The sequence below is a fragment of the Enoplosus armatus genome, chromosome 19, assembly GCF_043641665.1.
Source record: "Enoplosus armatus isolate fEnoArm2 chromosome 19, fEnoArm2.hap1, whole genome shotgun sequence".
In the NCBI taxonomy this organism is placed as follows: Eukaryota; Metazoa; Chordata; class Actinopteri; order Centrarchiformes; family Enoplosidae; genus Enoplosus; species Enoplosus armatus.
The window spans coordinates 13,144,379-13,170,285 of NC_092198.1; the positions used below are offsets into that span (position 1 = coordinate 13,144,379).

Below are 25,907 nucleotides of genomic sequence, written 5' to 3' on the forward strand. Positions count from 1 at the left end.
GTCGTTCGAGCTGACATGTTGCTGCGGTGGTTGGTATGTGTGCTTGTCCTTCACGTTCGTATGAACAGCATGGGAGTTGGTATAATGAAATTTCCCTCACAGGCCAAACAAGTGCAGCTGCACAGTGCGAGCATGCAGACATTTATTATTGAGCAGCAGGCTTTCATTATTCATACCAGTGGGTTTCGGTGCATTCAGCAGATAAACTTCTTTGAGTCTGTTTGTTCATCAGACACTCTACTCATTGATGTTGGCACACAGACGTCTATGAATATTTAGTTGTGCACGTCTACAGTGGGATAAAGCATGTTTGCTAAATGAATGTCTAAAGCAATCTAAGCTTGGTAACAAAATACAATGTGGGCTGTGTCCCACTACTCACTCAGTATAAGGTTCATCATTGATCATGCTCTGAATGTAAAGTATCGTGCTGGACAGAGAGCCACTGTCGAGTCAGGGATTTCTTTTCATACACACAGAAAATATTTGATGAATGGAAAGCTTAGGTTCTCATCTTCTCCAAAGAGCTGTAGGAAGGAAAACAAGACAACAATGGTGTGTTTTATGGCTGCACGGAGACAAACACTTCTATAGCTGTTTAATTTCATGCATTAAGAATATTGCAATGGCGATATAAATTGTGATACATACGGGCACAGTTTTTGCTGCATTGTTAATTTTAATGAGAGAGAGAGAGAGAGAGAGAGAGAGAGAGAGAGAGTGTGTCTCCAACCGATAACCAAGGGATTGTGATTTTGCATTTTTTTGTCAGTATTGCAGTTGGTATTTGTTTTCCCGTAGCCTGAAGCAACTCCTGAAACTTGTTTACAGCTGCCAGGCAACATTATAACAGCCCAGAAGGCTAGCCAGCCAATGGATCCGTGCCATCTGAGTACCTGCGAAACATCTGAGTGCCAGCGTGCCAGGATGCTCACTTTGATCACTGCTGGCTGTGTGAAGAGGAGAGGCAGGGCATAGTGCTAAATGGCAGCCTTGCTTCACACCCCTGACACACTCTCATTGAGACTGCTTACTGTCCAACATGTGCATGAAAAATGGCCATGGACAGATTCGAGGGCCTAAACCACAGAGCTCAGGTGGGGAAAACTAAGCAGAAGTGAAAAAAATCAGCGTGAAAAAAGCTTATAACGCCACACAGGACAGCCTTTGTTTATGCGCAAGTTAGACAGAGTGACAGTGCAGTCAAAAATTCAGACTTATTGAGGCAGAGAAATAAGTTTATTATGTACCCGTATCCCTTGCCACAAGCACTCTGTAAGTTTCCCACTACCGGCAAACCTAGTTAGCATAGCTGTCTGAGCCCAACCTGACAGCACTAGTGCTGCAGGTGTATTTTTAGCCCGACAACAAGAGGTGTGTGTGTGTGTGTGTGTGTGTGTGTGTGTGTTTATAGCACCTCTCTGGTGAGGGCCTGCAAGGTGTCATCTCACCGCTGAAGGGTTGCCGGCTGGTACAGAATTTTAATTGGCAGGAAGACACACTGGCACATGCCATGATATGTTCTGCCAACGTGATCTGCTGTGATGGGTGGGGAGGACGGGTGAACACGGATGTTGTAGTCTCAAATGGAGGGGTGTGTGTGTGTGTGTGGTTATTTGTAGTGATACTGGCCTACTATTTGCATAGAGCTTTGGTAAGAACTTCTTCCGTCCTCATAGGTTGGTGTCAGAGAATTGTAACATGTTTGGTGTGTTCGTGCATGTTATTTTGTTCTGCACATGTGCACCAGGGACACTTGTACTGTGCAGAGACACCAGTTCTCCTCTCCTGTCAAATTTGACAGTCTGTTCCCACCAACAACAGCAAAGCATTGAGACTGAGGTAAGTTCAAAATGAAGTAGTTCGTACGACATGTCGTCTGACTGTTCTGAACAGCCACTCTCGAAGGTGGGGCAGAAAGCCTGCCATTGAAGAGAGACAAGATCCAATAATTAATCAAATGTGGATAACAGTGCACACTTTTGGACAATCTTTCCTCGAAGGAATTCACACCTTTGCACATACAAAAGTGACCAAAATAGTTGTGTGAAGAATTTTAAAAGAATGAGAGCTTAAGAGAGAAATTCCTATAATAATAATAATAATTATAATAATAAGTGGGCATACTTGTTGGATTGTAGTCAGAAGCAAAATTTCCAACATCAAAAAGGCATGGGGTTAAGAGGTTTTAGACGCTGTTGGAGGATCTGACCAGTGCTTCAGTTAAAGCATGCTGGCCCTCTATGCCCTGCGCAGCCGAGATGAAGGGAGGTTCCTGAGTGAGGTGGCATGACATCTGATAAAGCTTGAGTGATCTTCGGTTCAGCATTAGGCCGCCTTCCTATCAGTATTTTATCAATGAGTCCAAAAAAGTATTTTCTAACTTTCCAAGGACATCTGATTCAGGTTTAGCCACAGGAAGACAGCAAATTCAGCAATTTATTATCTTAATATGTGTGAAAAAAGTGTCTGTCCATTTGAGCTGTTTTTAAAGGGAATACAGATAAAATTCTAGCCTTATGTGCTAATGAGAGAGAAAATGAAAGAACAAATAGCATTTAAAAATTCATAGCTGCCTCATTAGAATAACAAAAATGATGAGCCAGACATATTATTCTTTTCCTGTTGAGCCTCAGCGGTTGCATAGAAAAGTCTTCTTAACCAGCTAAAGGAAACAGCAGTCTCCTCGATACATTTTGAATTAATTTTTTTCTCCTCCCTTGTTTTCTTTGGAAAGTGAGCTGCAGTAGCTGTCCTGCGCTGCATATCTGCATTACTGATTTAAACCAGCTGCTGGTAAGCTTTGCCAGTTTGATCTCTGCTCCCTCTGCCATTGGCTGCTGTGGCTCTGCCAGTTTCCCTGATTAGATGCCTGTGTTTTTATGTTTGCAGCTGTTCATGATGTAGGAAGAAACCAAGTCCACAGTTGCAGTGCACAAGTTCCCTGAATCACTGGAAAAAGGACAGAATGTTCAGGCCAATTTGACATGGAGAATGCAGCCATCTTCAAGCTTTGAGTTGGCTTTGAGCAAGGGTTTCAGGGAGAGAACAGCACATTATTGTGAATTTATTTTGTTTTAAGGCTTTGTTTCAAGTCCTAGAGCAACTTCCTTTTGAGTGAGTGTGTTACTCATGACATGTAATTCATGGCTTTTGATGCACACATTGGTCTTTTGCGGCTATTTCGTTTTTGACCCTTACAGGATACAGGATGTCAGTAACTAAAGAACAAACCTCCTGCAGTCGTGCTTATTATATTTGTGACAGCACTCAAAGGGTTTCTGCAGACCTTGAAAGTCTGGAAAAAGCATTGAATGCAGTTTCCTCAAAAAAAGACCTTAGAAAGTATTAAAAAGCCTTTTCTCTTGTCTTCCACAGGCAGTATTATTAGCTATAAAATATTTTGTTATCTGACTGCAGGCTGTTGGGAAGTGTTTTTCATTCATAAACTAGAAGATTACATCTAACGGAGTCTGCTAGGGTGCGCAATGTGTTGATTTTAGCATAACATTTAATTAACTTTAAATTATCTATCCATCCATTAGATGGTCTAGGTCAAGGTCACATTCACTTCATTAATTATATCATTAGGAATTATTGTTATATATTGCCCAGAAGTACTGAAAATAATTTGATATAATGATAAATAACGAAAGACAACGTCCTTATTGGTTTTTCATCACTGTCATAATGTGGACGGTACTATTGTGAAACCGGTATTAAATAGCATTCTATATGATATTTAAAAGGTCTTTTAAAAAGTTAAAAATTTGACTTTGTGAACCCTGCAGAATTCCTGCACTCAGTCTGTGAGCCTTCGGTTAGAACTCTTAATCTGTGCCTTGTGTTGGATTCTGTTTCATGGTGATCCAGAGAGAAAATCTGCTTGACTTAACTGCTCAGACCATGAATTTTACATCACTTAATGATGAGATCGCTCTTGTTTCACAAGGCAGAGGCCATCTCATTTCAATTCCAACCAGCTCCTTTGCTGGTTTGCTGCTAGTTGCTTTCTCTATTCCCCCTCTCTTCTTGTGATTTTCCAGTTTCACAGAACCAGCGACTGTGATGGCAAACTGGGACTAAAAATTGCATCGCTGCTGGATATTAGTAGTTCATATTCATGTCTGATAGGATCGTCTATTTGCTAGTTTTTTCAATTAATCACTCTTTCTTTCCATAATTTGTAAAAATGGATGTGTGTGTGTGTATCAAGTCTGGAGTCTCTACCAAGCCCTCCAAATAAAAAGCCCTTGACCTGCTCCATATTGAGGGGTCCTCGGCTATATTGTGTGTCAGTGTGAGTGAGTAAATGCTCCATTAGGATTCATTAGAGCCTCTAGTTGGACATATTGTCCTGAGTGCTATGACCCGCACCAGTGGAGGCCCCCTACTCTCAACTGGCACGTGCCGTCCCTCACCCTGCTTTGTACTCATACACAATGGATGAGCAATCCCTGCTCTCCCTCTTATTCTCTCCCTCCTATTGCATTCATTCATCAATTGCTATCACTGTTTTGACACATCACCCAGATCTTAGCCCTGTTCACCCGCTCCTCTTTTTGTCCACCGTCGTTGCCTTTGCCTCTGCCTCTCGTGGGACATTTATAAAATGACCAATGACATCCCACTGCAGCCGTTGCCATGGTGATAGGTGACAGCGGGAAGCACCACCCAAGATGTATGGACTGTAAACGTAGGAGGACAGTGGTAAGGGTTGTACAGAGAGAAATAATGCTGGTTAGCCCGTAGACTGGATGGAAAGATAAAAGAAGGAAAAGGACGGGAAACGGCAGGTATGTGAAAAAAAATTTGCGCAGTGATCATCCCTGATCATTTGATACTTATATATATATAAGTATCATAAATGCCCCATACAATTTCAGCCCATTGTGGATTATCAGCTGGATACCATAGAGGTCACTGACCACGATTGACCATTATGTAAAACTGCTTGTTATTCTGGCAAGAATAATTATAAAATAGCCAAGTTGAAAAGGTTTCCACTCACCCAGTTGTATATTTAACCTCCTAAGACCTGGCATCCACATGCGTGGACATCACATTTTGGGTTATACCATAATACTTAATTCTGCTTATATGGAAATTCAAAATTGTCCCCGTATGCGGAACCACATCATGTCAAAAGATGATGCTTAGTTTTTATACTTATCAGGTCCTCATAAGCCCAAATAGCAAAGAGAAATTAAGATAGAGCTTGGGTCTTAGGAGGTTAACTCTAATATGGTCTTTAAAAGTGAGCACAGTGCATATGGAGAGTTTTGGAAAGTGATGTGTTGGCAAAGTTACACCTGCTGTGTAAGACCGGTCAGAGAAAGTGAACAAATCGGCTGCACTACATGTGTGAAAAAAGGCTGTGTGTGAAAAATATTTGGTGAATATTGCGGTGGTGCTAAAATTTTAAATGTAAGTGTCAGATTTTACACTTTTTAGGCATTACTACAAACACACAGATTTTTGGGAGAACATTGTGTTGTAAAAATAATCTGAAATATTTGAACTTGACATGCTTGATTTAAGCTAATGATTCATGTCAAACACACATCGCTGCATCTCCTGAAAGGGACTCCTGACAGGCTGCACATTCCTGCTCAGACTCGGTTTGTGCCGTGTCGTTTGTTGTGTGCAAAGAGTTTCAAGTGGGATCAAATGGCCACTTTATATGCAAACTCTGTCTGCTATCCGGGATGATCTGAAAGGCCTCTGTCTATGTAAAACGCGTTCACCAGATAATTCACACAGCCTGAGTCAAAGGGTATCAGCTTGCTAGATGGCTACTTATTAGTAGATTGTTGTGTGTTACCCTCATATCAGCATCTTAGTCATGGCAGTAGTGGACTGCTCTTATAATCATCTCTTTTCCTATTTAGTTACCTATAGGTAATTGATTCCTCTGCAACACTGACATTTCTGCAGTCTGTGAAAAGTCCTGACACGTCAAAAACATAATGCCTTTATAATTTACTGTCTTGTCACACTACACCTGCTACACCATCTATTCGGCTGGATTTAGTCTCCTAAATCTCTTTCACTTCAGCTCATATTGAAGTACTTCAATGAGGCACATCATCCCACTTGTGCTAATATTTTTTTTCTTACTTAATCAGATAAGTATTATTGTGGATCTGAATGTGTTGGGGAAAAAAGCCTTGACATTAACTAGTCATGATGAACATCGTGTATTTATCTTAAAACCTTTTGTTTGGTGATTTCTTTGTGCTGCTGGGAAAGTGTTGCTTATTAAGCCCCTTTGCTCATGCAGCAGACCGTTGTCTAGTAATTCTACCTTGTTGTGCTGTCACGTTGTTATGGGTTTGTACATTTAAATGGGTTTGAGTTTAGTGTCCTCCAGTTTGTCTCTTTCTCTTGCTGTCTCTTTCGTTGTCTTCTTCTCTCTCTGTCAGAACCAAGATGATGTGTAAGCGATTTCTCATGGGAACCCATGAGAAATGACAGCACTATTCTCGCGGGAGCGGCGCTGTCATATGTCATCATGTCATATGGAAACCTCAGTGGACAAATGCAGCATGTATGTCTGTGTGTGTGCATGCGGTAGTGAGCGCTCGTGTGTGCCTCTGCGTAGAGAAAATCTTCCCTCCTGTGGACAGCAGTCCAGAGTTAACTTATGTCCAATCAGCGAGACAGCAAGTGTATGCTGCAGCCATTAATCACACACACAAACGTGTATGCATTGTGGCGAGGCAGTCTGCGGAAGCAAGGCAAGTTAACTGCGTTTACTCACTAATGATGTGTCAACAAATATCAAGAAAATGTAATTGAGCCTATGATACAGTAAAGGAAAAAAGATATGTGAATGTTTTTTCTGATACATTATGCAAAGAAACAATCTTGTAACCTTGCTTGCACGCACTAGATCCACAACAGGGACCAAAACAGGAATGGAAGAATTACCCCATAGCACAATTGTTGAGAATACAATACTCTTCCTGTCTCCTTTTTGTATGTGTGATGATAAACAAGAATTAAGCCAGATAACAGAAGTGAATTTTATGACTGATTATATAATCTGATTATATATATGTCTTTGAAACACAGAACCTCTTAACTGCTCAAAGCCTCTGAGCAAGGTGTTTTTGGTCACTCTTAAATCTCTATTTGAAACCAAAGGAAAGCCCACCCTGAGGAGCTTGGGCTGGCAGAATCAATATAATCACTCAACACCTATTTCTATGTACTTTTTATGTTATAGGGTTTAGAGGGTAGGAGTGAATGATGATTCTCTTTCATCTACCGCTGCTTTGTTTCTGACGCCATCATTTTTTCCTGTTATGTCTGAGGAAGTATTTGTTTTTTAAAAAGTCATGTATAAATAAAGGTATTAATCTGTGCAGCCTGTTTGACTCCCACCTCTGCTTAAAATGGTTGTTTCTCTGTCTGTGTCATCTTTCTTTCACTGCCCTCTGAAAGCCTAATTTTCCATCATTGTTTTTTCTTCCCCCCTTTAGATAAACCTGTCCTCCGTCACTCTCAGAAATAACTCTTATGACCCTGTAGGTAGGAGGAAGGTTGTTAAGAGGACAGCACATTCCTTTATGGGGGGATGAGAGAGGAGAGAAGCCTTGAAGAAGGAGGGGTGGGGCGATGGGTACAAAAACAGCGAGAACTTGCCTGGCAGATACATTTGTCATCATCTGTGTGTGTGTGTGTTGAATAAGCTAGTGTGCATGCATGGTAGAGAAATAAAGTTGTGACTGACTGATTTAAATTTTATTTGCTCTTCTATTAATCTGTCTGTTTCTCTCTGTACCCCAGAGAGATACTGAATGCGCAAAGTATAGGGAACACTTACTGTTCTCATAAAGTAACTCGATGAGCTGAATAAAGGTAAATAAATGCATTATTGATTTCAGATATTAAATCCACATTAATCCCAAAGGAGGGGATTGTTTACAGTGGAGCAGAATGCTTGTGCTATGAGGGAGTTGGGACGAAGATTGTGCAAAGGGATATGCAACTCAACTTTATTAGTTTATTATTGAATTAGTGATATTTTTATTGTTGATGTTTTGTACTTTAAAGGAGATTTTGTGAAATGCACTTATTTGCTTTCTTGCCGAGAGTTGGATGACAATATTGAAACGGCTAGCAGACGGCTAATTTAGCTTAGCACCAGCCATTTTTTAATTTGAGATTGTGGTTTGATAGCCTTTTTCTTTCTATCCTCCTGTTTTTAAGACTCTCCTGGACATACAGTAGATGTTACATTAAGTAGTGTTGGGCCTGTATGTTAAAGGTCAACACATTAACAATTGAGTTTACACCTCCGCCTTGGCAAGTGGTAGCTCAGGGTTAGCCCTCCATTACTAAGACTTCCGGAGGCTGTGGAAAATGTCAGCGCACTTTGGGTCAAGAGGTGTTCACAATCAGGAGGGGATGTGTTGCTCCATGTGTGTGGGTGATGGAGAGACTGTGGGAGGAATTAAAAGAGTAAGAGTAGAGAGGATGTGAGGGATTTGGTGCTGTGTTTGGGTTTGTGCAGTAACATCGCCCGCACATCTCATTCAAACCACTTTTAACAACAGCTTAGAGAGGTGCGAGTTCTCATTCTTTCCTTTTATGGGCATTTTTGCCCCCATTTAAGACGCTTCCAAGATGAATCACCTCAACAAAGCTTTTTACTGGGCTCCCTCTCTCTCCCCTCTAACCATCCATAGCTGGGCCACTTCCTAGAATAGCCTTCCTTGCCCTACATTTTTATGGATACGGTCAATAATCATGTTTATTCCTCAGTTACAGTAACACCGCTAAGAATACAGCAGGATATTAAAAGTACCAGACGTCAGTTAAAGTTTAATCAGTGCTTTAACAAGGCCTTACCGCTGTCAAGCCCGGTCAATCAGTCAGTCCATCTGATCTCTAGCACCTGATCTCCACATCACTGCACACACTCGCTCTAATTGAAAACAAGCCAGCAGCAGAGAGACATGGTGTTGTTAGCATGATTAACTGGTGTTGTCACAGAGGGAGTTGTGTTGGTAGATGGTGTTTTTGCTCTCTGTCCTATAATCACTCCATCTTCTTATTTTAACAACATATAGAAGTAACAAGATACCAAACAAGCTTGTTTTAATAAGCTAGAAGAAAGTTTCATGATATAACTGAATATTTTGGTATCTAGTAATAACGAGAAAATATGTCATAATAACTAACAACAACTAACTTGTGATAACATAAACTGTGCAAATATCTTTTGTCATGTTGGCAGAAATACGCTGCATTACACCATGAAATACACCATGAAATTTAGTGCAGATATTATTTATGTCCACTTCAGGATGTATTGTAATCACTTTGGTGATTCCTTAACGTTTGTTAAGGTGCTTATTAGCAAACGTTAGCATGCTAATATGCTAAACTAAGATGGTGAACATGGCAGAATGTTAGCATTGTCATTGTGAGCCTCATAACAGAGCTGCTAGCTTAGTTGACTGTTTAACAGTTTCTTGGCTTTTTAAGGTATAAAGGTGTTTTAACTGCAAGTAGACGCATTGAGTGCACCTAGTATTATTTCTGTAAATATATTCTGCTTCTGGATCATTGCAGCCTCTGTGTATTCTGTCTTTTTGGTGTTGGTTTGAATGGAGGAGAATTCGGCCTAAGCAGCCCAACACTGCAGCCTTAATGCCATTAGCATGGCTGAGTGGGCAGACAAAGTGCTGAGGTTTGTTAGCCTGGCTATGCATGATGAATAAGGACAAGACAGTGCTAAGTCAGTGAAACAGATGAGGCAACATGGCTGTTAGCAATGTCAAAACATCACTTCCCTGCTATTCTGTTGAATTTTACTGAACGCTCTGTCGTCTCGCTCTCTACCATGCTAATGTTTTTTCTCCTATTGCTCTGTTGTAATAACAGCTGCTAACACAGTTTTGTGTTCATGCTAATGCGGTTTTCTCTTCTATACCCTCCCCCCCCCCCCCACATGTCCTGTCCCCCTCCATCTGACCCCTGTAGGTAGTGGTGTCGCAGCAGAAGGATGCCGCTGGTGAAGCGCACCATCGAGCCCAGGCACCTGTGCCACACGGTGCTGCCAAGGAACATCAAGAATGAGCTGGAATGTGTGACTAACATCTCCTTGGCCAACGTCATACGCCAGCTCAGCAGCCTCAGTCAGTAGCACAAGGACACACACACACACACACACATACACACATATTCTGTCATACAGTTATTGGACGCACACAGCCCACATACTGTTCATACACACCTCTCCTCCCTGTAAGTCGATTAGCTGTCCATTCAGCTATTAGAGTCAGCTAATGCCTACTTCTCAGTTTTCATTCTTTTCTGCTTATTTCCTGGAAATGTTAAATACATTGCATCGGAACATTAGGGTATTCAGAACTACCTGACAAATCTGATGATCCTTAACATTCAGTCTTGCAGAGTAAGTTTGTGAGGAAACTGTGTAGGACTGTCCCGGATCAGGATTTCCAGAGTTGACTCAAAGTCGGGACTAGTGTAGGCTCACTCCTATATCTACCTGTGAGACCCACGTTTTAATGCTTCAGATTTCCACACTGTCAGTGAAAGTAGAAATGTGCATCCTAGTCATAGTTCAGTTATGAAATCCTAACGCACCACGTAGCATCTCTCCCTCCGGGGCTTCTGACAGCGCTGTCAGTTGAAGAGTCAGCCACACTGGGCGGCAGTAGAGGAGGTTGTACCCGCGTTGGGATCAAAAGCAGTTTAGCCGGTGCTGAGAGCGTCAGGAGCAGCCAACAGACACGAGTCACGCTGCCCTGCCTCGTGCTGTTGACGTCGCGCTGCCCTCCGTTTCCATTACCCTTCCCTACTTCCGTCACAGTTTTGTGGTTAGGCCATTTCAGAAAGGACTCGGTTTGGACTAAAGTTCGCAGCCTCCCATGCTATTTCTCCCGCATTGCTCTGAGTTCAATAAGCAGCCAAAAAAGAAGTGGAGTGATTTGACTGCCATAATGCAAGTCGACTCTGGAGGCTTCTCGATTGATGACTCGAATCATTGACTTTTAGGGGGCAGCCCTAAAACTTTTTACTATATTATTTCCCCAATTTATAACGATTGATCTGCTGAACTCAGGCCCTCATTACTGCGGCAGAAGATATTTGGATAAAAAATGTATAAAATAGTAAATGATTAAAGATACTGCAAATAATAGTAATAGTTCTTTTGGTATTGTGACAAATCATGCAAATGAACTAATGACTGATTTAAAAGATTTGCAGTTTACAGATTTCTAAAATCCACAGTAAAAAGCATTTATGTAGGTTTTACATGGTATTCTTGACAAAATTAATCTTTAAATATGCTCCATTGTTAATCACTTAATTTGGAGTATGTTTTGGTTGGCATTGTTCTAATGTAAAGCTTCGTGCTGGGAGGGGTAAGAAAACACAGTGCATACTGCTCCATATGGTCATGACTCGTGCTATGACATGAATCAACTCAGATTTATAGAGGCTAAGAAGCATGAAGGAAATGGTGGCCGATAATGGAAGTCATTGTCTACATTTAGCCCCACAGCAGTTTACACATTGAAGTAGGACAAAATGAAATGTGTTACTGTTGAAGCAAAAGTAACAGTTTTCCTTTTCAGTTTAATCTTTCCTGTTTTTCGAACTCACACAGCTGTCTTTGGTAAAACATCTCTGCACTCACATCTCCATCAGAGCAGTCAGCCTCCAACGTTAGCTTCCCTACGGATTCCAGTCACCACTGACACAGCGTTTCTCCAACTCAGTATCAGTAATTGCACTTCTGTAAAACTGTGATGCTTCACACAAAGGAAGAACAGCACCTTGCTGTGATTGCATCTGAGAGAAGAAGTTCAATTTTTTAAAACAAAATGACGTAAGTGTTGTAGTCAGTCCCCAGAGGCCGTTGATGTAAAACAGAACTAACAGCCACGTTAAAGTGAAAATGTTCTACCAAAGAGAAATGACACTTTGAATAAATTGAATGAATACAGTGTTTTTATCATTATTGCTGCACATATAATTCTTAATGACTTTGAAATACATATATTTAATCATACTTTCCACACTTTCCATTTTAACACTTGATTGGTGATTTTTGTTGAGTACTTCTTCATAAGTGTAAAAAACTTATTCTATACCTGTGTTTGCCTCTCTGTGTGTGTGTGTGCAGGTAAATATGCAGAAGACCTGTTTGGAGAGCTGTTCAATGAGGCCCACTCCTTCTCTTTCCGGGTCAACTCCCTGCAGGAGCGTGTGGACCGCCTCTCCATCAGTGTCACACAGCTGGACCCCAAAGAAGAGGAATGTGAGTACTGTAACCACACACACACACATTTACTCATTCACTCTCCCTCTTTCTTTAATTCAGTCACCTCTTTAGTTTAATCTGTGTATCTGTTACTGCACCAAATTGGATGTGCAATTGCCTTTGAGTGTGTGTGTATCACCCCCCTTTAATAATAATGGCTATTATTAAGGGAACAGGCAACTATGAAACAGTGTCATATTTCACAACCCAATAGTACAAACCCTCTATTAGAAACATTCAGCCAGACTTTCACTTTGGCTGGATGCTCATTTATCCACTAAAGGCTGTGTCTTTGTGAGGAGAAATTGGATCTGTGGTCAGGCTATATCTGTGGCGAGCAACAACAAAAAGGAATGCGATAATCGGCAGGACTGTCAGGTAAGCCAGGTTATCCTGAGAGAGGGGAGGCGGGATGACAGGATAGCGTAGCTAGAGGAGAGTGCAGTGGGTGCAAAGTAAAAAGCGAGAGAATCACAGCGGTGTAATACCATGCTCCAAGGCGCCGTATCGATTTCCCGTGGGCCAGCAGTGTGTTTACGGCTTTGCACAATGCTACTCTAACTGCTTCCTTGTCACTGACACAGAGTCAGTAAAATGCTCACTGGGCTGTACTAGCTGCTTATGGCTTTTCTGTAAATGCAGGCACAGGCTTTGGTACCTCTTTACAAGGCATTGAATTGTTTCTTCGTTTTTGCAGAATCATGGGTTTGTGTTTTAAACACAGTCTCAGACTCTTCCAGGTCCAGATTAGAGTGTTCAACCTAATCTTCCTTTTGGTTCTATCCTCCATTTCTTTCTCTTCCCCCTTCAGAGGTTTCCCTTCTTTTTGAATTGCTTTGCAGCCTTTTTTCATATTACCTGTCTTCTTCCTCCACCTGTCATTCTCGCACCATTCCCTGCTTCTTCTTCCTCCTCTCACCACCCTTTCTCCTCACCCTTTCCACATACTGCATCCATGCTAATTGAATAATTGTGTGTGTATGTGTGTGTGTGTGTGTGTGATCTAATTGTGGAGGTCTGTTGTGCAGGATGCCTCAGCTGGTAAGTGAGTCCATATTATCCTTGAGAGGTTGAAGGGCAAACACACACACACACACACACTGACGTACTCTTCCTCTCACGCACACAAGGCTCACTATCTTACCCTGCAGAGGATTAGATATTAACATTTATCTTATTAGATAGACATCTACAGATTTACTTGGGGAAATACCAAAGTAACAACAAAGCCGATCTTTGTACCGTTCTGGCATAAGGCTACTTGTTCATATTCATGTGATGTTTCTGTGTTCGGACACAGATTGTGAGTGAGTCTGTGTGCGCTTGTGTCTGCTGCATCTGTGCATGTGGTCCTGGGCTTTATCTCCCTTCATAAATAAGCCCGACTTCCCCCCCTTTAGCCCGAAGTATTAGCTTGAGAGACAGTGGATAAGGATCAGCTCAGTTGCAGTTTAAGTGAGTGGTGGTGGGGGGTCGGAGGGGAGGAGGAGAGTAAGAAAGATGGAAGGATAGAGGGATGGGTGCGTAATACAGGGCACTGCAGCAAAAGCAGTGGAGTGTAAAAGGATTGTACCGCAGAATTTTCTGGGCCAGGTTGAAATGGCCTCCTCTGCAGGTTACAGAGATTCCCCACTCAGTTCAACTCCTCCACACTCATGTATAACCAAATGAAGTTGTCTCTACTTCCCTTTCCTGACTACTATTCACTACTATTCATATGTTCATGTTCATATTCATGTAAAATCAAATGACTAGGTAGTGTAGTAGTGTGTGTCGACTGCCAAAACTTCAAGGGGAGAAGTCAGATGCATGTGACAGAAAGATGGACAGTTGTGGGAGGGGTTAAGCAAGGGGTTTGTTTCCCGTAAATGCCACCGTTCATCCCCACCCCCACACTCCTTTCTTACCCTCACTCTCTCAAACGTGCACTGCTGTACACAGTTTAAAGTGTATGCTTTTAGCACAAGCATATGACTTGCCTTGTAATTGTCAGTGTGGGTCTGTGGTTGGCATGAGAGGAGGAGTGAAGGAGAGGGGAACGAGTGCAGGCAGGGATGGAGCCATAAATCAGGACTGTAGAGGGATAAAGATAGGAGGACGGGGGTCGGGTAGGATGGAGGAGAGTGGGGCACACGAGTATTTTGCAGATACTATTCACAAAACCGCTCGCTAGCTTCTTTGAAGTTCTTTAAAAGCCTTAATGACCTGAGACCAACAGATTCCACTCTATCCAACTACTAAAATGTAGATCAAAACAAAATGTCCTGGAAGCATTATTTTTATATTATTGTTCATATTTGCTGAAATATTCAAACCCATGTTTAAACCTCACATTCTTTGTTGTAACATGAATTTAAAATTTAGTTTTATGTAAAAATGTGTTGTGATTGTGATTTCCAAAATAAAAATAATTAATACAGTATAGGGTTTAATTTTCTTAATTTTCTTGATGATTAATTTTATGTAACTTGTCCTTCAACATGGACTTAAATAAAACAGTGAACCAAGATGAGAATTGTCAAAAAACACTTGACAGTATATGCCAAACCTCAAAAACACAGCTGAGATTTCCAACACTATACATAATTAACTTTTAGTCAACGATTACTGTATTTCCAAATAATGCAGTTTGTATTCCACAGTTTACACTTGCCTTTCTCCTAATATGACAGCTGCACAGGGTTTTCTAAGTTTAAGCCTCCCTTCGCAGTTCAGACAGACTGTGAGGTGATGAATAGCAGTTGTGACTTCAGTATTGGGTATAAAGATTGGTCACAATCTTGGAATCTCTGTAAACTGCGCCTCCTTATCATCAGACAAGCACTGTGCAGCTTACATATATATCAGTCCAGAGCATACGGACACAAAGTGTAAGATGGTGGACGGCATGAAAGATGTTTAGCTGAAGGTCGTGGAGATGTGAGATGGGGAGATGTGAGATGGAGAGATGGTCAGAGTGATGTATGCAGTGTCACTGATGGTGCAGTGGCTGAGGTCAAAAGTGCCTTATCACATGAATTTATGCACTTTTGACCTGATAAACACGCATGAAAGCACGCACACACCTTGCCCACACCTATGTATCCTCAAGCCTTTAAAGAGTATCGTCCCTCGCTTTGCCCTTTAGGCCTTCACCCCCCCCCCCATACAGACACACACACACCTTCACTGTCTTTGTTGTCCTCCCCAGCCCTCTCCCATCTGTCTGATTGATCTCTGCTCTCCCTCCATCTTGCGTAGATGCTATTTGTGTGCTGTCAGGCTCTCTTTCCCCTATCACTCTAGCCAGCCAAACTAATGGCCTGTATCCCCTATTTAATGGCACCATTATATCAATGCACTGGCTGCAAGCCATTATGGATGGCCACAAAGCCACCCCCAGTCCCTCTGGACCCTAACAGTTTCTTTATGTACTCCTTAGTTTCTAACTGTTTCCCTCTTTTTCTATTAATCCTTCTGTGTCGCTGTTTCCATACTCCATGAGAGGTTTCTTCTTCCTCTTCTTCTATTGCCAATTTTCCTTTCTTCTGTGTGTGTGTGTCTCTCACGTGATATTTTGATCTCTCAGTATTTACTTTTCCTTCAAGTTTTTGTTTTTGTCTTCTACTGCTTGTTAACCCTCCTTGACTCCTGGTTTCTCCAGCACTTAGTACAAAACTCTACTTCTCTCCCATTCATCTCCATCTGTCTCCTGTCTATCTATTAAGGTTTATTCAAATAAGCTTTACTGGCATGACTGTTGAAACACTTACAAACACCTAAAGCAGTACCTCTACATACGGTATATATAATAGGTATTTTCTAAAACTACAAAAGGGCTGAAGTCTCTCATTTTCTCTAAAACTCCTATTTGTTATTTAGTATCTATGTTTTCCTCCGTGACTGGAAAGACTGTAGTCTGGAGATGTGAGATGAGTCATTTGCTTAAAGGCATTTAGAATTTCAAATGATCAGGTTTACAGATGTATACACATTCCCAGACACTGCAGAAAAGTATGTTCAAATGAGATTCAGTGCTTTCTTTTTCTCACACAACCTTTTATGGTAATATTGGATTTTTATGCTATTTTGTATCAACATAATAAAGTACCCTGATTTGTCAGGTATTTCATTTGTTGGATTTGACAAAAGCAGGCACTTCTGTCTGGTTATTTATCCATAAATTATTCTCTACTGTAATAGAAAATTGGCTATATCACACTGTGTATTGATATCATGATATGAAATTACATATACCCCTATTTATATACATCAGATATATCTTTCTGGCTCGTCTCACTATTTGGCAACCACAGGGACATTGGTATGACAAAATGTACGTCGTGCAGACTCCAGCGATTATGCAGAAGCAGAAAGTTATATTATCCACCCACGATGGGTGATGACCAGCAAGCAGATGTTAGAAACACTGCGATAAACCTTCTTAAGTCAAAACCAAAGAGATGAGGAGATGCATGCAGTTAATCTACTCACTTCTTAGCACACAGTAACTTATAACACAATTGCATACACTAATACAACAGCCTCATACTTATTGCAGGAGGAGGGCATGTGCTTTATGTATTTCAAGTCTTTCTTACTTTCTAACATTCAGTCTTACTCACAGCACAGGATTACAATGTTTATTCTCACACTGTGCACAACAAGGGAGAGGGAGAACATTCAGATAGATTCCAGGAGAGGACACAATGAAAGACAGAGAAAAAACAATACACAAGAGAAAGAAGAGAAGGATGGAAAAAGATGGAGCCTGAGAGAGGAAAGAGTGATTCAGGGCTGCAGGAGGAAGCATGCGGGAAGGCAACATTTGCATTGAAGTACAGCAGAAGAGAGAGCCGTGCCTGCATGTTAAAAACAGCTTGGCCTATGCCTTTTCTTATCTTCATTGGTTGTGTGTAGGACTGCATCTCTGTGGCCTAGTTTACACCTGGCATTAACATGCGTCTTGGGTGATCCGATCCGGTGGACAGCTCTAAGCCCCGTGCCTGGCCGGAAATCAAAAGAAGGAGAAGTTTGCAAAGACCTTGGCGCGCGAATCAAAGCAATACAGACTGAGTTTATTCCTTGGAGGGTTATAGGCAAACCAAATCGCCCAAAATGTTTGACGCACTCGTAATATATCTTGCACTAATGAGTATGTACTTCCGCTTGCGCAGAGGACGTAAGTTGAGTAGTAACACATTCGCGTACACACTACTAAAAGATTGTGGCCATATGTGGCCCAGACCACCTCCAAATGTGGTCTGAGCGATCCTCAATGAGCCGTGGGTGCATTCATACCTGTACTTACAACTGTTCACGTGTGATCAGGTCACCCAAGACGCATGTTGATGCTGGATGTACAGGATCAATAAGTGAGGGGATGAGAAGTGAGGGGAGAGGAAACACAATATCCATGAAACTTACTGAAGCTGAAGAAGGTGTGTGTGTGTGTGTGTGTGTGTGTGTGTGTGTGTGTGTGTGTGTGTGTGTGTGTGTGTGTGTGAGAAGTTCCTCACCTCTCTTTGGTTGAGGGTGTTTTAGCGAGATGCTATCTGTCTTCGAGAAAGATATGAGAGAGGGAGAGAGAGAGAGAAACTATCCACCACTCCCTTGCTGATAAGGAGCTTCACAGGCTGAGATCAGAGGCTTCTGCTGCACCTGCTGCTGCTCGACCTGACACACACACACACACACACACACACACACACACACACACACACACACACACACACACACACACACACACACACACACACATACTTACAACCACTCACTAACTCACTCATTCACTCACAAACACGTACACTCACATTTTTCTCATTAGCTGAATGTCTTCACTAAATGGGTGTAATTGGTAGTTCAGCTGAATAAGTGACATTTTGTAATTAGGATGTAGAACATCACGTTAAGATATCATCTGCGTGTGTGTTTGACTGATCCAGTGTGTGTGTGTGTGTGTGTGTGTGTGTGTGTGTGTGTGTGTGTGTGCCTTCTGTGTTTCTGCCCACATTGATTAGTGCAGTGTGCCTCTCTCAGTGCTCAGTGTTGCTTGGCAGAGGTTTATAGCCACCTCACTCTGCATCAAATTCATCCTGACACACACTCTGCACTGCCGCTCTCTTGTTTGTCGCTTTTGCGCGTACTTGTCACAGCATCTGACAGCCCCTCTGTTCTCCCTAAATGCTTTGGGGCAGCAGGACACAGTGCTCCTGCATAACATACAGCACTCAGCAACACCAAATTGTGACTCACCGGTCGGCCAGTGGCAACCTCTGGACCCGGCAGGGTGTTATGTGTCTACAGCAGTCCACTGTGTAGATCTTTTCTGTACATTTACAAGCAGTGAGAAGAGTGTTGGTGTCAGCTCCAGGTGCACTCTCCTGACCTTCACTCTGACCTCTCTGTGGGAAGGGGTCATGGCAAAAAGTGAATTGCCCTACAGGGATCACCAAAGCACCAAAAAAAAAAGCATCACTTTAATGTTCACATCTCCCACATCTTTATCCCTCACCCTCTCTAATCTTCTCAACTTGGAAAAAATCTTCAACTTCTTAGATCTCACCATTACTCCTACTTATCCCTGGCATTTCTCTCCTCTGTGATCACCGTGGGCAGAGTAATTGTCATGCCACTGCGGCTATGGCTTTGATTTTTTGCCCCTCATTGGTCACCTCTTACGTCGTTGATCTTTATTGTGCTGCACTCCCTGATACAAGCAAGAGTAAAACTTTGTCGTAGCAGTGTCACCATGCTCCCCAGAGCTCAGTACTTTTTTCCAATGAAATATCTTGTTTTAGTAAATAATGCATATGTCAATGTCATTGAGGAGTACACTAAGCAAGTATTTATAACTCTACAACAGTAAGTCCCAGGATTAAATAGAAAATGGAACGCTAATTTTGATAAACCACAACCTTTGAGGCAGGAGGACACAAGAAGACAGAGCGACCGCCCTCAGTTATAAGTACTGTACATAGTATGTGTTTGTCTGTGTGTGTAAGTTGCTGTTTAAATGGCTGCTAGAGTTTCTCCCCCATGTTGTGTTCGAGGATTTAACCACCCTCTGGTTCCTCTCAGGTTACTGCACGTCTCTCATGAGATACTTTGCTCATACCTTTCTGTTTTTCTCATAGAAGACTCTGTTTTTGTTGTCTCTCTTGCACTCATCTGCACCTCTCCTTCCTCTTTATTTGCATGTTTCCATGTTAGTTTTATTGTCTCTATATCTGTCTCTTCCTCGACTCCTCAATTCCCTTCTTCTCGCCATTTACTTGTCTGTATTTCTTGTGAATGTTTCCTTTATGTCATCTCCTGCCCTTTGTTTTACTGTGAGTGCCTCCCCTCTCTGTCTCTGTCTGTCCCGTTTCCATGACCTCCGCCTCTGTTGTGTCCGTGCAGTTTTATTATCTCCCTCTTGCATTCCCTGGCCTCCTTTCTCTCTCCCAGAGAGTTACTTACCAAACTCTGGCTCACTAATAGTGATAATAACGATACTTCAGTGCCTCAGGTTAGGTGGCTGGTCCTTTACTACAGTGAGAGTCTGTGGAAGTTATTAACCAGCTGTACTGCTGCAACGTAGAAGATCGGATTGGGGTAGTTTGTCCTTTTGTATAGTGAAATGACTTTGTTTGATTAAGTCAAGCATTCAATGACGGTCTTGATACCTCAGTCGTTCCATTTGTTTGGCTTAAAAGAGATCTACTTACTGTCATTTTGTTGTGTGTGTGTGGTAGAAAGGCTAAACAGAGAACTGTAACAATACTTTTTCTGTATGCCACATGACTTTGTCAGTCTTCCCCGGGGCAGCAGTAAAGTGTATCCATTTGTCATTCCCTCATGTATAATTCAGATCTGGTTGCAACGCTCTGGATTTCTTTCCAAGACTTGTCGTTTTCTCTTGGCCTGACCAGATTGAGGGATAGCATTAGTGTGGTTGTGTTTCTTCTTCCCCTCAGCTATTTCTCCAACCTGTTTTACAGAAGGCTTCAGCTGTGCTGCATTGATTTTCCTCTGTTATTCTTTTGCCCTCCGAAAATGTCAGCTGTTCCTGTATGAAAGCAGGACAATTACTCCCACAGCCTCTGTCTGACAGGCAACTTTAGCCTAGCCTAGCCTAGCCCAGCTTAGCTTTGGCGTCATGTGTGGTTTTGCTTTAGGGGGAATTGAAATTAGCCAATTAGGACAACAGTGTGACATTAGCCCAAGGGAGGATGATTAGTGGTTTCTTATAGGTTTAGTACTCCGTAATGTTGATTGTGACTGTCGGAGTGATGATGTCAATGTTGAGTTTGATGATAATAATGATGAGATGGAGCCAAATGATAATTATTGTGTTCATCGGAGACATGAGAGAGACAGAGAGTCTGTTGGTTGGTGTTGGTGTGTTTATCTGAACATTGTTGGGGAAGTACAGCCAAAGAGCTACAAGCATAAGTCTTAAATCAATTTGTCATTTTCTGTCTCTCACACACTTATGTGTATTGAATAAACAACCTGATTTAATAAGCCCCCCTCTCTCTTTTCTTTCTTCTCCATGCTTCCATTCCTTCCGCAGTGTCTCTTCAGGACATCACCATGAGGAAGGCTTTCAGGAGTTCCACTATTCAGGACCAGCAGCTGTTTGACCGCAAGTCGCTGCCCATCCCGCTGCAGGAGACCTTCCAGACATGCGAGCAGCCGCCACCCCTCAACATCCTCACGCCCTACAGGTCTGAATCCAGCCTATTTCACTATCTTCATGAAAAGTGTTTTTCTGGGTTTGATGGTTTTAAAAAAAAAGCAAATTGAGCTAAAATGTGCCTTTTAAAACAACCGCATTTTGTATGTGAAATGATGACACTTCAATAGAGATGATGGAGGAGCTGTTCCATTCTTTAAGAAAAACCTGATGTTACCGACAACTGGAGCCTAGCATGACGCTAACTACATGGACCTTTACATATATTTGTTGGTCTTAATCCTCCTCAGTCTGGAGAATGAGAAAACATAAAGAGGGACTGATTATATCCCACTGTGCAAAGCGACCTTGAACTGTGGCTGTTATTTGTGATGCATCACACCAAGAACATAGAAAAGACACCCTGAGCTTGCTGTAACCTCAAATGGATACAAATTTTGATTTTGCATGTACTGAAACACTTGCTTGTGCACCTTGGTTGGCTGGTATATTATTATTGGCAGGCTTGTGACTCTTTTACACCAGGCATCTCCCTTTGCTCTTGAGGTTGAGCCGAGCGAGCAGAATGATAGAGGGAGTCATCTGAAGATGAATAATCTATAAAAAGCTCTGCTGGCCAGCACTCCCTACCTTTTATTTCTCGGCCTTCTCACCCTCCTGCTTTCTCGCTTATTTTTTCCCCCCTCTCACTCCATTTTTCTCCTCTAGCATCTTACATGACCCATCTCTGTGCAATAATACCACCCTGACCAAGACAGTTTGAGAAGGTTACATGCCAAAAACAATCTTTTTATTTTGTGTGTGTATAGACACGTGTATATGCACTGTAGGGAAACCGGTGCAGGTGTTGGCTGTGGTATTTGTATCTGTCTGTGGGTGTTTTTTTAACCTCTGGGCCCTGACATGGCCTAGACCAAGTGAAAGGAAGGTGTGTGTTTCTGCCTCGCTGACGTTATTTACAAATCTTACTCTAAATGTCTTGTTTTGTGCTGGCTGAAGTCTACTTGTCAGTTTTTATTCAGACAAAGAAGTTTAATGGTGATTGTTGAATTAGACATGAAAACATGCACGTTGTAAGCTTAACAGTCAGTTTCCCAGCTGAACATACAAGCACAGCAAACCATCCCTGGATAAATAAAGGTTCAAATGTGACTGAATGTATTTATTTATTTATTTAGTTAGTGAGATTTTCATGTCCATTCAAGCCATAGCCGTGCTGGAACTGTGAGTCACGTAACATCGTCTATGGGAAAAATGAATGGGATTTGTACTTCTTTCCTTCCTTCCTTACGTACTTTTGCTCTCTTATCCTCATATCGTTCTCCTCTCCTCATGCTCTCCTCATTTGGTTCTTCTCTCCTTTCCTTTGCTCTCCTCCTTCTCTTCATTTTGTACTCTCTTCTCCTCGATCATTTTGCTCTCTTCTCCTCTCACCTCCCCTCCTCTCCACACATAACACCAGGAGGCTCCCTGGGACACCTCCCCAGGCTGTTATTTTCTCAGATCCACCCTGAGCACAGCTGCTGTGCTCTCTCTCTCCTTCCATCTCTCTCTCATACACACAAGCAAACACACACACACAAACACACGCCTCAAATATACACAGAGCGAATACCATGCATAATGATTTACACAAACACTCAGATACTACCCGCAGTGCACACGCACTACAGTGGCTCTCTCTCCACCCTTGCCTTATCCCACTGTTGAATTCTATTTTCTTCCCTTTGTGTGTTGCATATCATTAAACTTTCCACTCTTGCCTTTTTGAAGCTTTTCCTCTTCATGTTCTGTGTTCTTGCCCCTATCGGTGTCATCATCAAGTAATTGCCTCCCAGAGCACAGTGGCCGACACTGGGTGAAGGCGGCTACGCATAAGTTCAAGTTAGGACCACTGAATGGTCAGGATACACCAGATATTTCTTTTTTATTCCTTTTTAGTGTCAAAGGAAACCTGAAATACCCTTTTTATTTTTTTGTTTTTGTATGAGATGGCATTACTGAGTTGATTTGCATTACATGTTTGAATTTATCTGTGCTTTGCAGAATATAAAGGGTAAGGACAGGGGTCATTTAGATTCTAGTTTTCAAGTGCTTGAAGAACTATTGAGCGGAGTTTGCGAGGCTGAATGTTGCTACAAATTGTGTTTTGAATTAAACTTTACAATTGAAGGTGTAATTGAAGATGGCTGCAGTCTTTGACTGCCTTTTCACACATTACACAAACTAATCAGTTAATAATATACATAATATACACGGAAACACAACATGGAATCCGCCAAGAGAGAGAAAGTCATCAGCAAGGCAATTTACAAGGCTCATCCCCATATTGATATGAAATGACATTTCCAGACAGCTTGTGTATGATAATTTCCTTGTCTTTTTTCGTTTCCCTCCCTGTCATCATGATACTGTTAACCCCCTGTGACCACCAACCACAAAGGCTTCTGTAATGTGAGTGAAGTGAGTCTGCGGAGGCAAGGACAGGAAACAAGAAAAGAAAAACGATTATTATCAAACATTTCCCTCACTGTCCATTTTTTGAGGTTGTCTGAATTCGATTATTTTCTTGATTAATTAACCATTTTGTCCATAAAATGTCAGAAAATAGTGTAAAATGCCTGTTTTCCTGAAAACACTTGTTCGACTAACATTCCAAAATTATATTCAAATATTTTGTTTATTATCTTCTATGACAAAGAATATTCACATCTGAGAATCTGAGACAACAAATGATTGGAATTAAACAAGACTAAAACAATTATTTGACTGTCAAAATAGTTGCAGCTCTAGCATCTCCCAAAGGTCCAGACATTTTTTCACAAGATCTATGTGATGTTTTTATTTAACCTCTTAAAAGAAAGAAAACTACTCCTCCAGCATGCCAATCAAAATGTAACGAGATGTCTTGGTTTATTTTGGCCATCTGCAGGGATGATGGGAAGGAGGGTCTGAAGTTCTACACCAATCCATCCTACTTCTTTGACCTGTGGAGAGAGAAGATGCTGCAGGACACTGAGGACAAGAGGAAGGAGAGACGGAAACAGAAGGTATGAATAATTACAAGCTGATGGTCCCAGCGATGCACGGTACATTTTACTCTGGTTACTGCAGTAGATGGAGGGGCTTGTGATGAGCGGCGGGCTGTGAGTACATGAACGCCGAGGTTAGTAGGAAGACACAAAGTTGGAGTGAACAAGAGGCTTCCTGTGTTCTCCACAGATACAGATTGATGTGCCCTGCTTGAATAAACAGGGTGATTCACTGATAGATTCACAGGCCTGACTTCATGTAGTAATGTATTAATTAGCCACCACTCATAGATGAATCAACTCTCCCTCCAGTCAGCCTTCTAAGTTATTACTTGTGTGATCATTACATCTAATTAATGGGAGCATCTGCTGTTCACTTGCCCCCGCACTGTGCGTCACCTCTTTGCACAAACAAACACACCTCATGAGGAAGTACACACACGCAATCTGATGCTGCACAGAAGCACACAAATTAAATAAAACAGCTCTTGCACATCCATCCCTCTCCCGTATCAAATGCAGAGCTACTCAAAATAGAGGGGTTTCCCACCCTCAGCATCAGGAGCTCTAATCAGCACCAGCTTGCGTTTCCCTGCGTTGGAAGCAGGGCGTGCTCCACATTTTGCCCCCTCACAATCAATCAAAGCCTGTTACAGTCATGTCAATGAGGAATAAGGAGAGTGATTTAGAACGCAGGGTTCATGTGAATGAAGAGGATATAATTTGTTGGTTGTGAGGATTTTAATGACTGTGGGAACGCTGCAGAGAGGACAGAGGGCAAGTTTAGCCAAGAATTAGTTTTCTGGCTTAGTATTCATCACCTTTATGATAGCTTAATACACACACATGGATTTAAAATGAAACACTAAGCTCATTTGCAACAGCAGACAGGCCTTATTTGCTTCAGAAGTTTAGGTTGTTGCCGAAGCTCATGCCAATGATTTCATTCTAATTAAAGCCTCCGGTGGGCTCAGCTTGTAAAGCCATGCTCATTTCCCTCTTCACCACACTGGCGGTTAGACAGACCCCATGGAAAGGTCCAGAGGACATTCACAGGGAAAGCAGGATGGATTAGAGGAAGTACGCACACATATTTGTTGGTTTGTGTAACCATGATGGCAGATAAATGGTCTGAATGAGGATCAGGGCAAATACAGTGCAGAGAGGATAAGTGTGTGTCTATGGAAAGCATGTAGAATCAGCCACTGGAAGGGTGAGGGGTGGAAAATTAGAGTTATGCACACTCACATACATATATACATATATATATATACACTCAAATGGGTGAAATTTTGTGTGTAAATCATTGATGGATTTACATTTCATCACATAGCTCATTGAGTGGTTCTGCCACATCATCTTAATGTGCCTCTCAGTCATGGTGGTTGTCATGAAGTTTGTGTGTGTGTGTTTGTTGCAGTAATTATATACACCCTTTATACTCCACCTTTATTATTTCACCAGAAAGATTTCTTTCCTTCCAAACTTCTAAATATTTTTCATGATGACAGTTTCACCATTGTTAACTCACACACAGAGATATACACACAGGCATGGATATACACAGACAAATGCTTAAAAAAGATCTAAATCAACCACAATCTACCATGCAGCTGCAGCATCAAGGACCTGACAGGCCACGCCACCTGTCAGTCAGTGTGACGCTATCTGAGATTGGCTGCCAACACATTTTGTTCCAGCTCTCCCTCTCTTCCTCTCCTCCCTAATGTCAGTCTACACTCTGACTCTTGCAACTTCATGTTATATTATAATTATAGTTAATATTACAATAATTACAAATACAAATGGAATATGTATGCAAAACACATGTAAAAATATGACATGTGTTTTCTACAATGAAATTTGTTCCAGACAAGACTAATGTAAACAATAATTGAGTTCTCCACCA

General features: G+C 41.8%; 1 protein-coding gene across 1 annotated transcript in view; it reads left to right on the plus strand.

The window, feature by feature from the left end:
• Window positions 1-10,018: 10,018 nt before the first annotated feature.
• Window positions 10,019-25,907, plus strand: part of wasf1 (WASP family member 1) — a 28,751-nt gene continuing 12,862 nt past the window's right edge. The window contains exons 1-4 of the mRNA XM_070925803.1: window positions 10,019-10,151; window positions 12,170-12,304; window positions 20,844-20,997; window positions 23,899-24,016. Coding sequence (XP_070781904.1) covers window positions 10,019-10,151; window positions 12,170-12,304; window positions 20,844-20,997; window positions 23,899-24,016 — 540 coding nt within the window. The remainder of the gene's footprint in view (window positions 10,152-12,169; window positions 12,305-20,843; window positions 20,998-23,898; window positions 24,017-25,907) is intronic.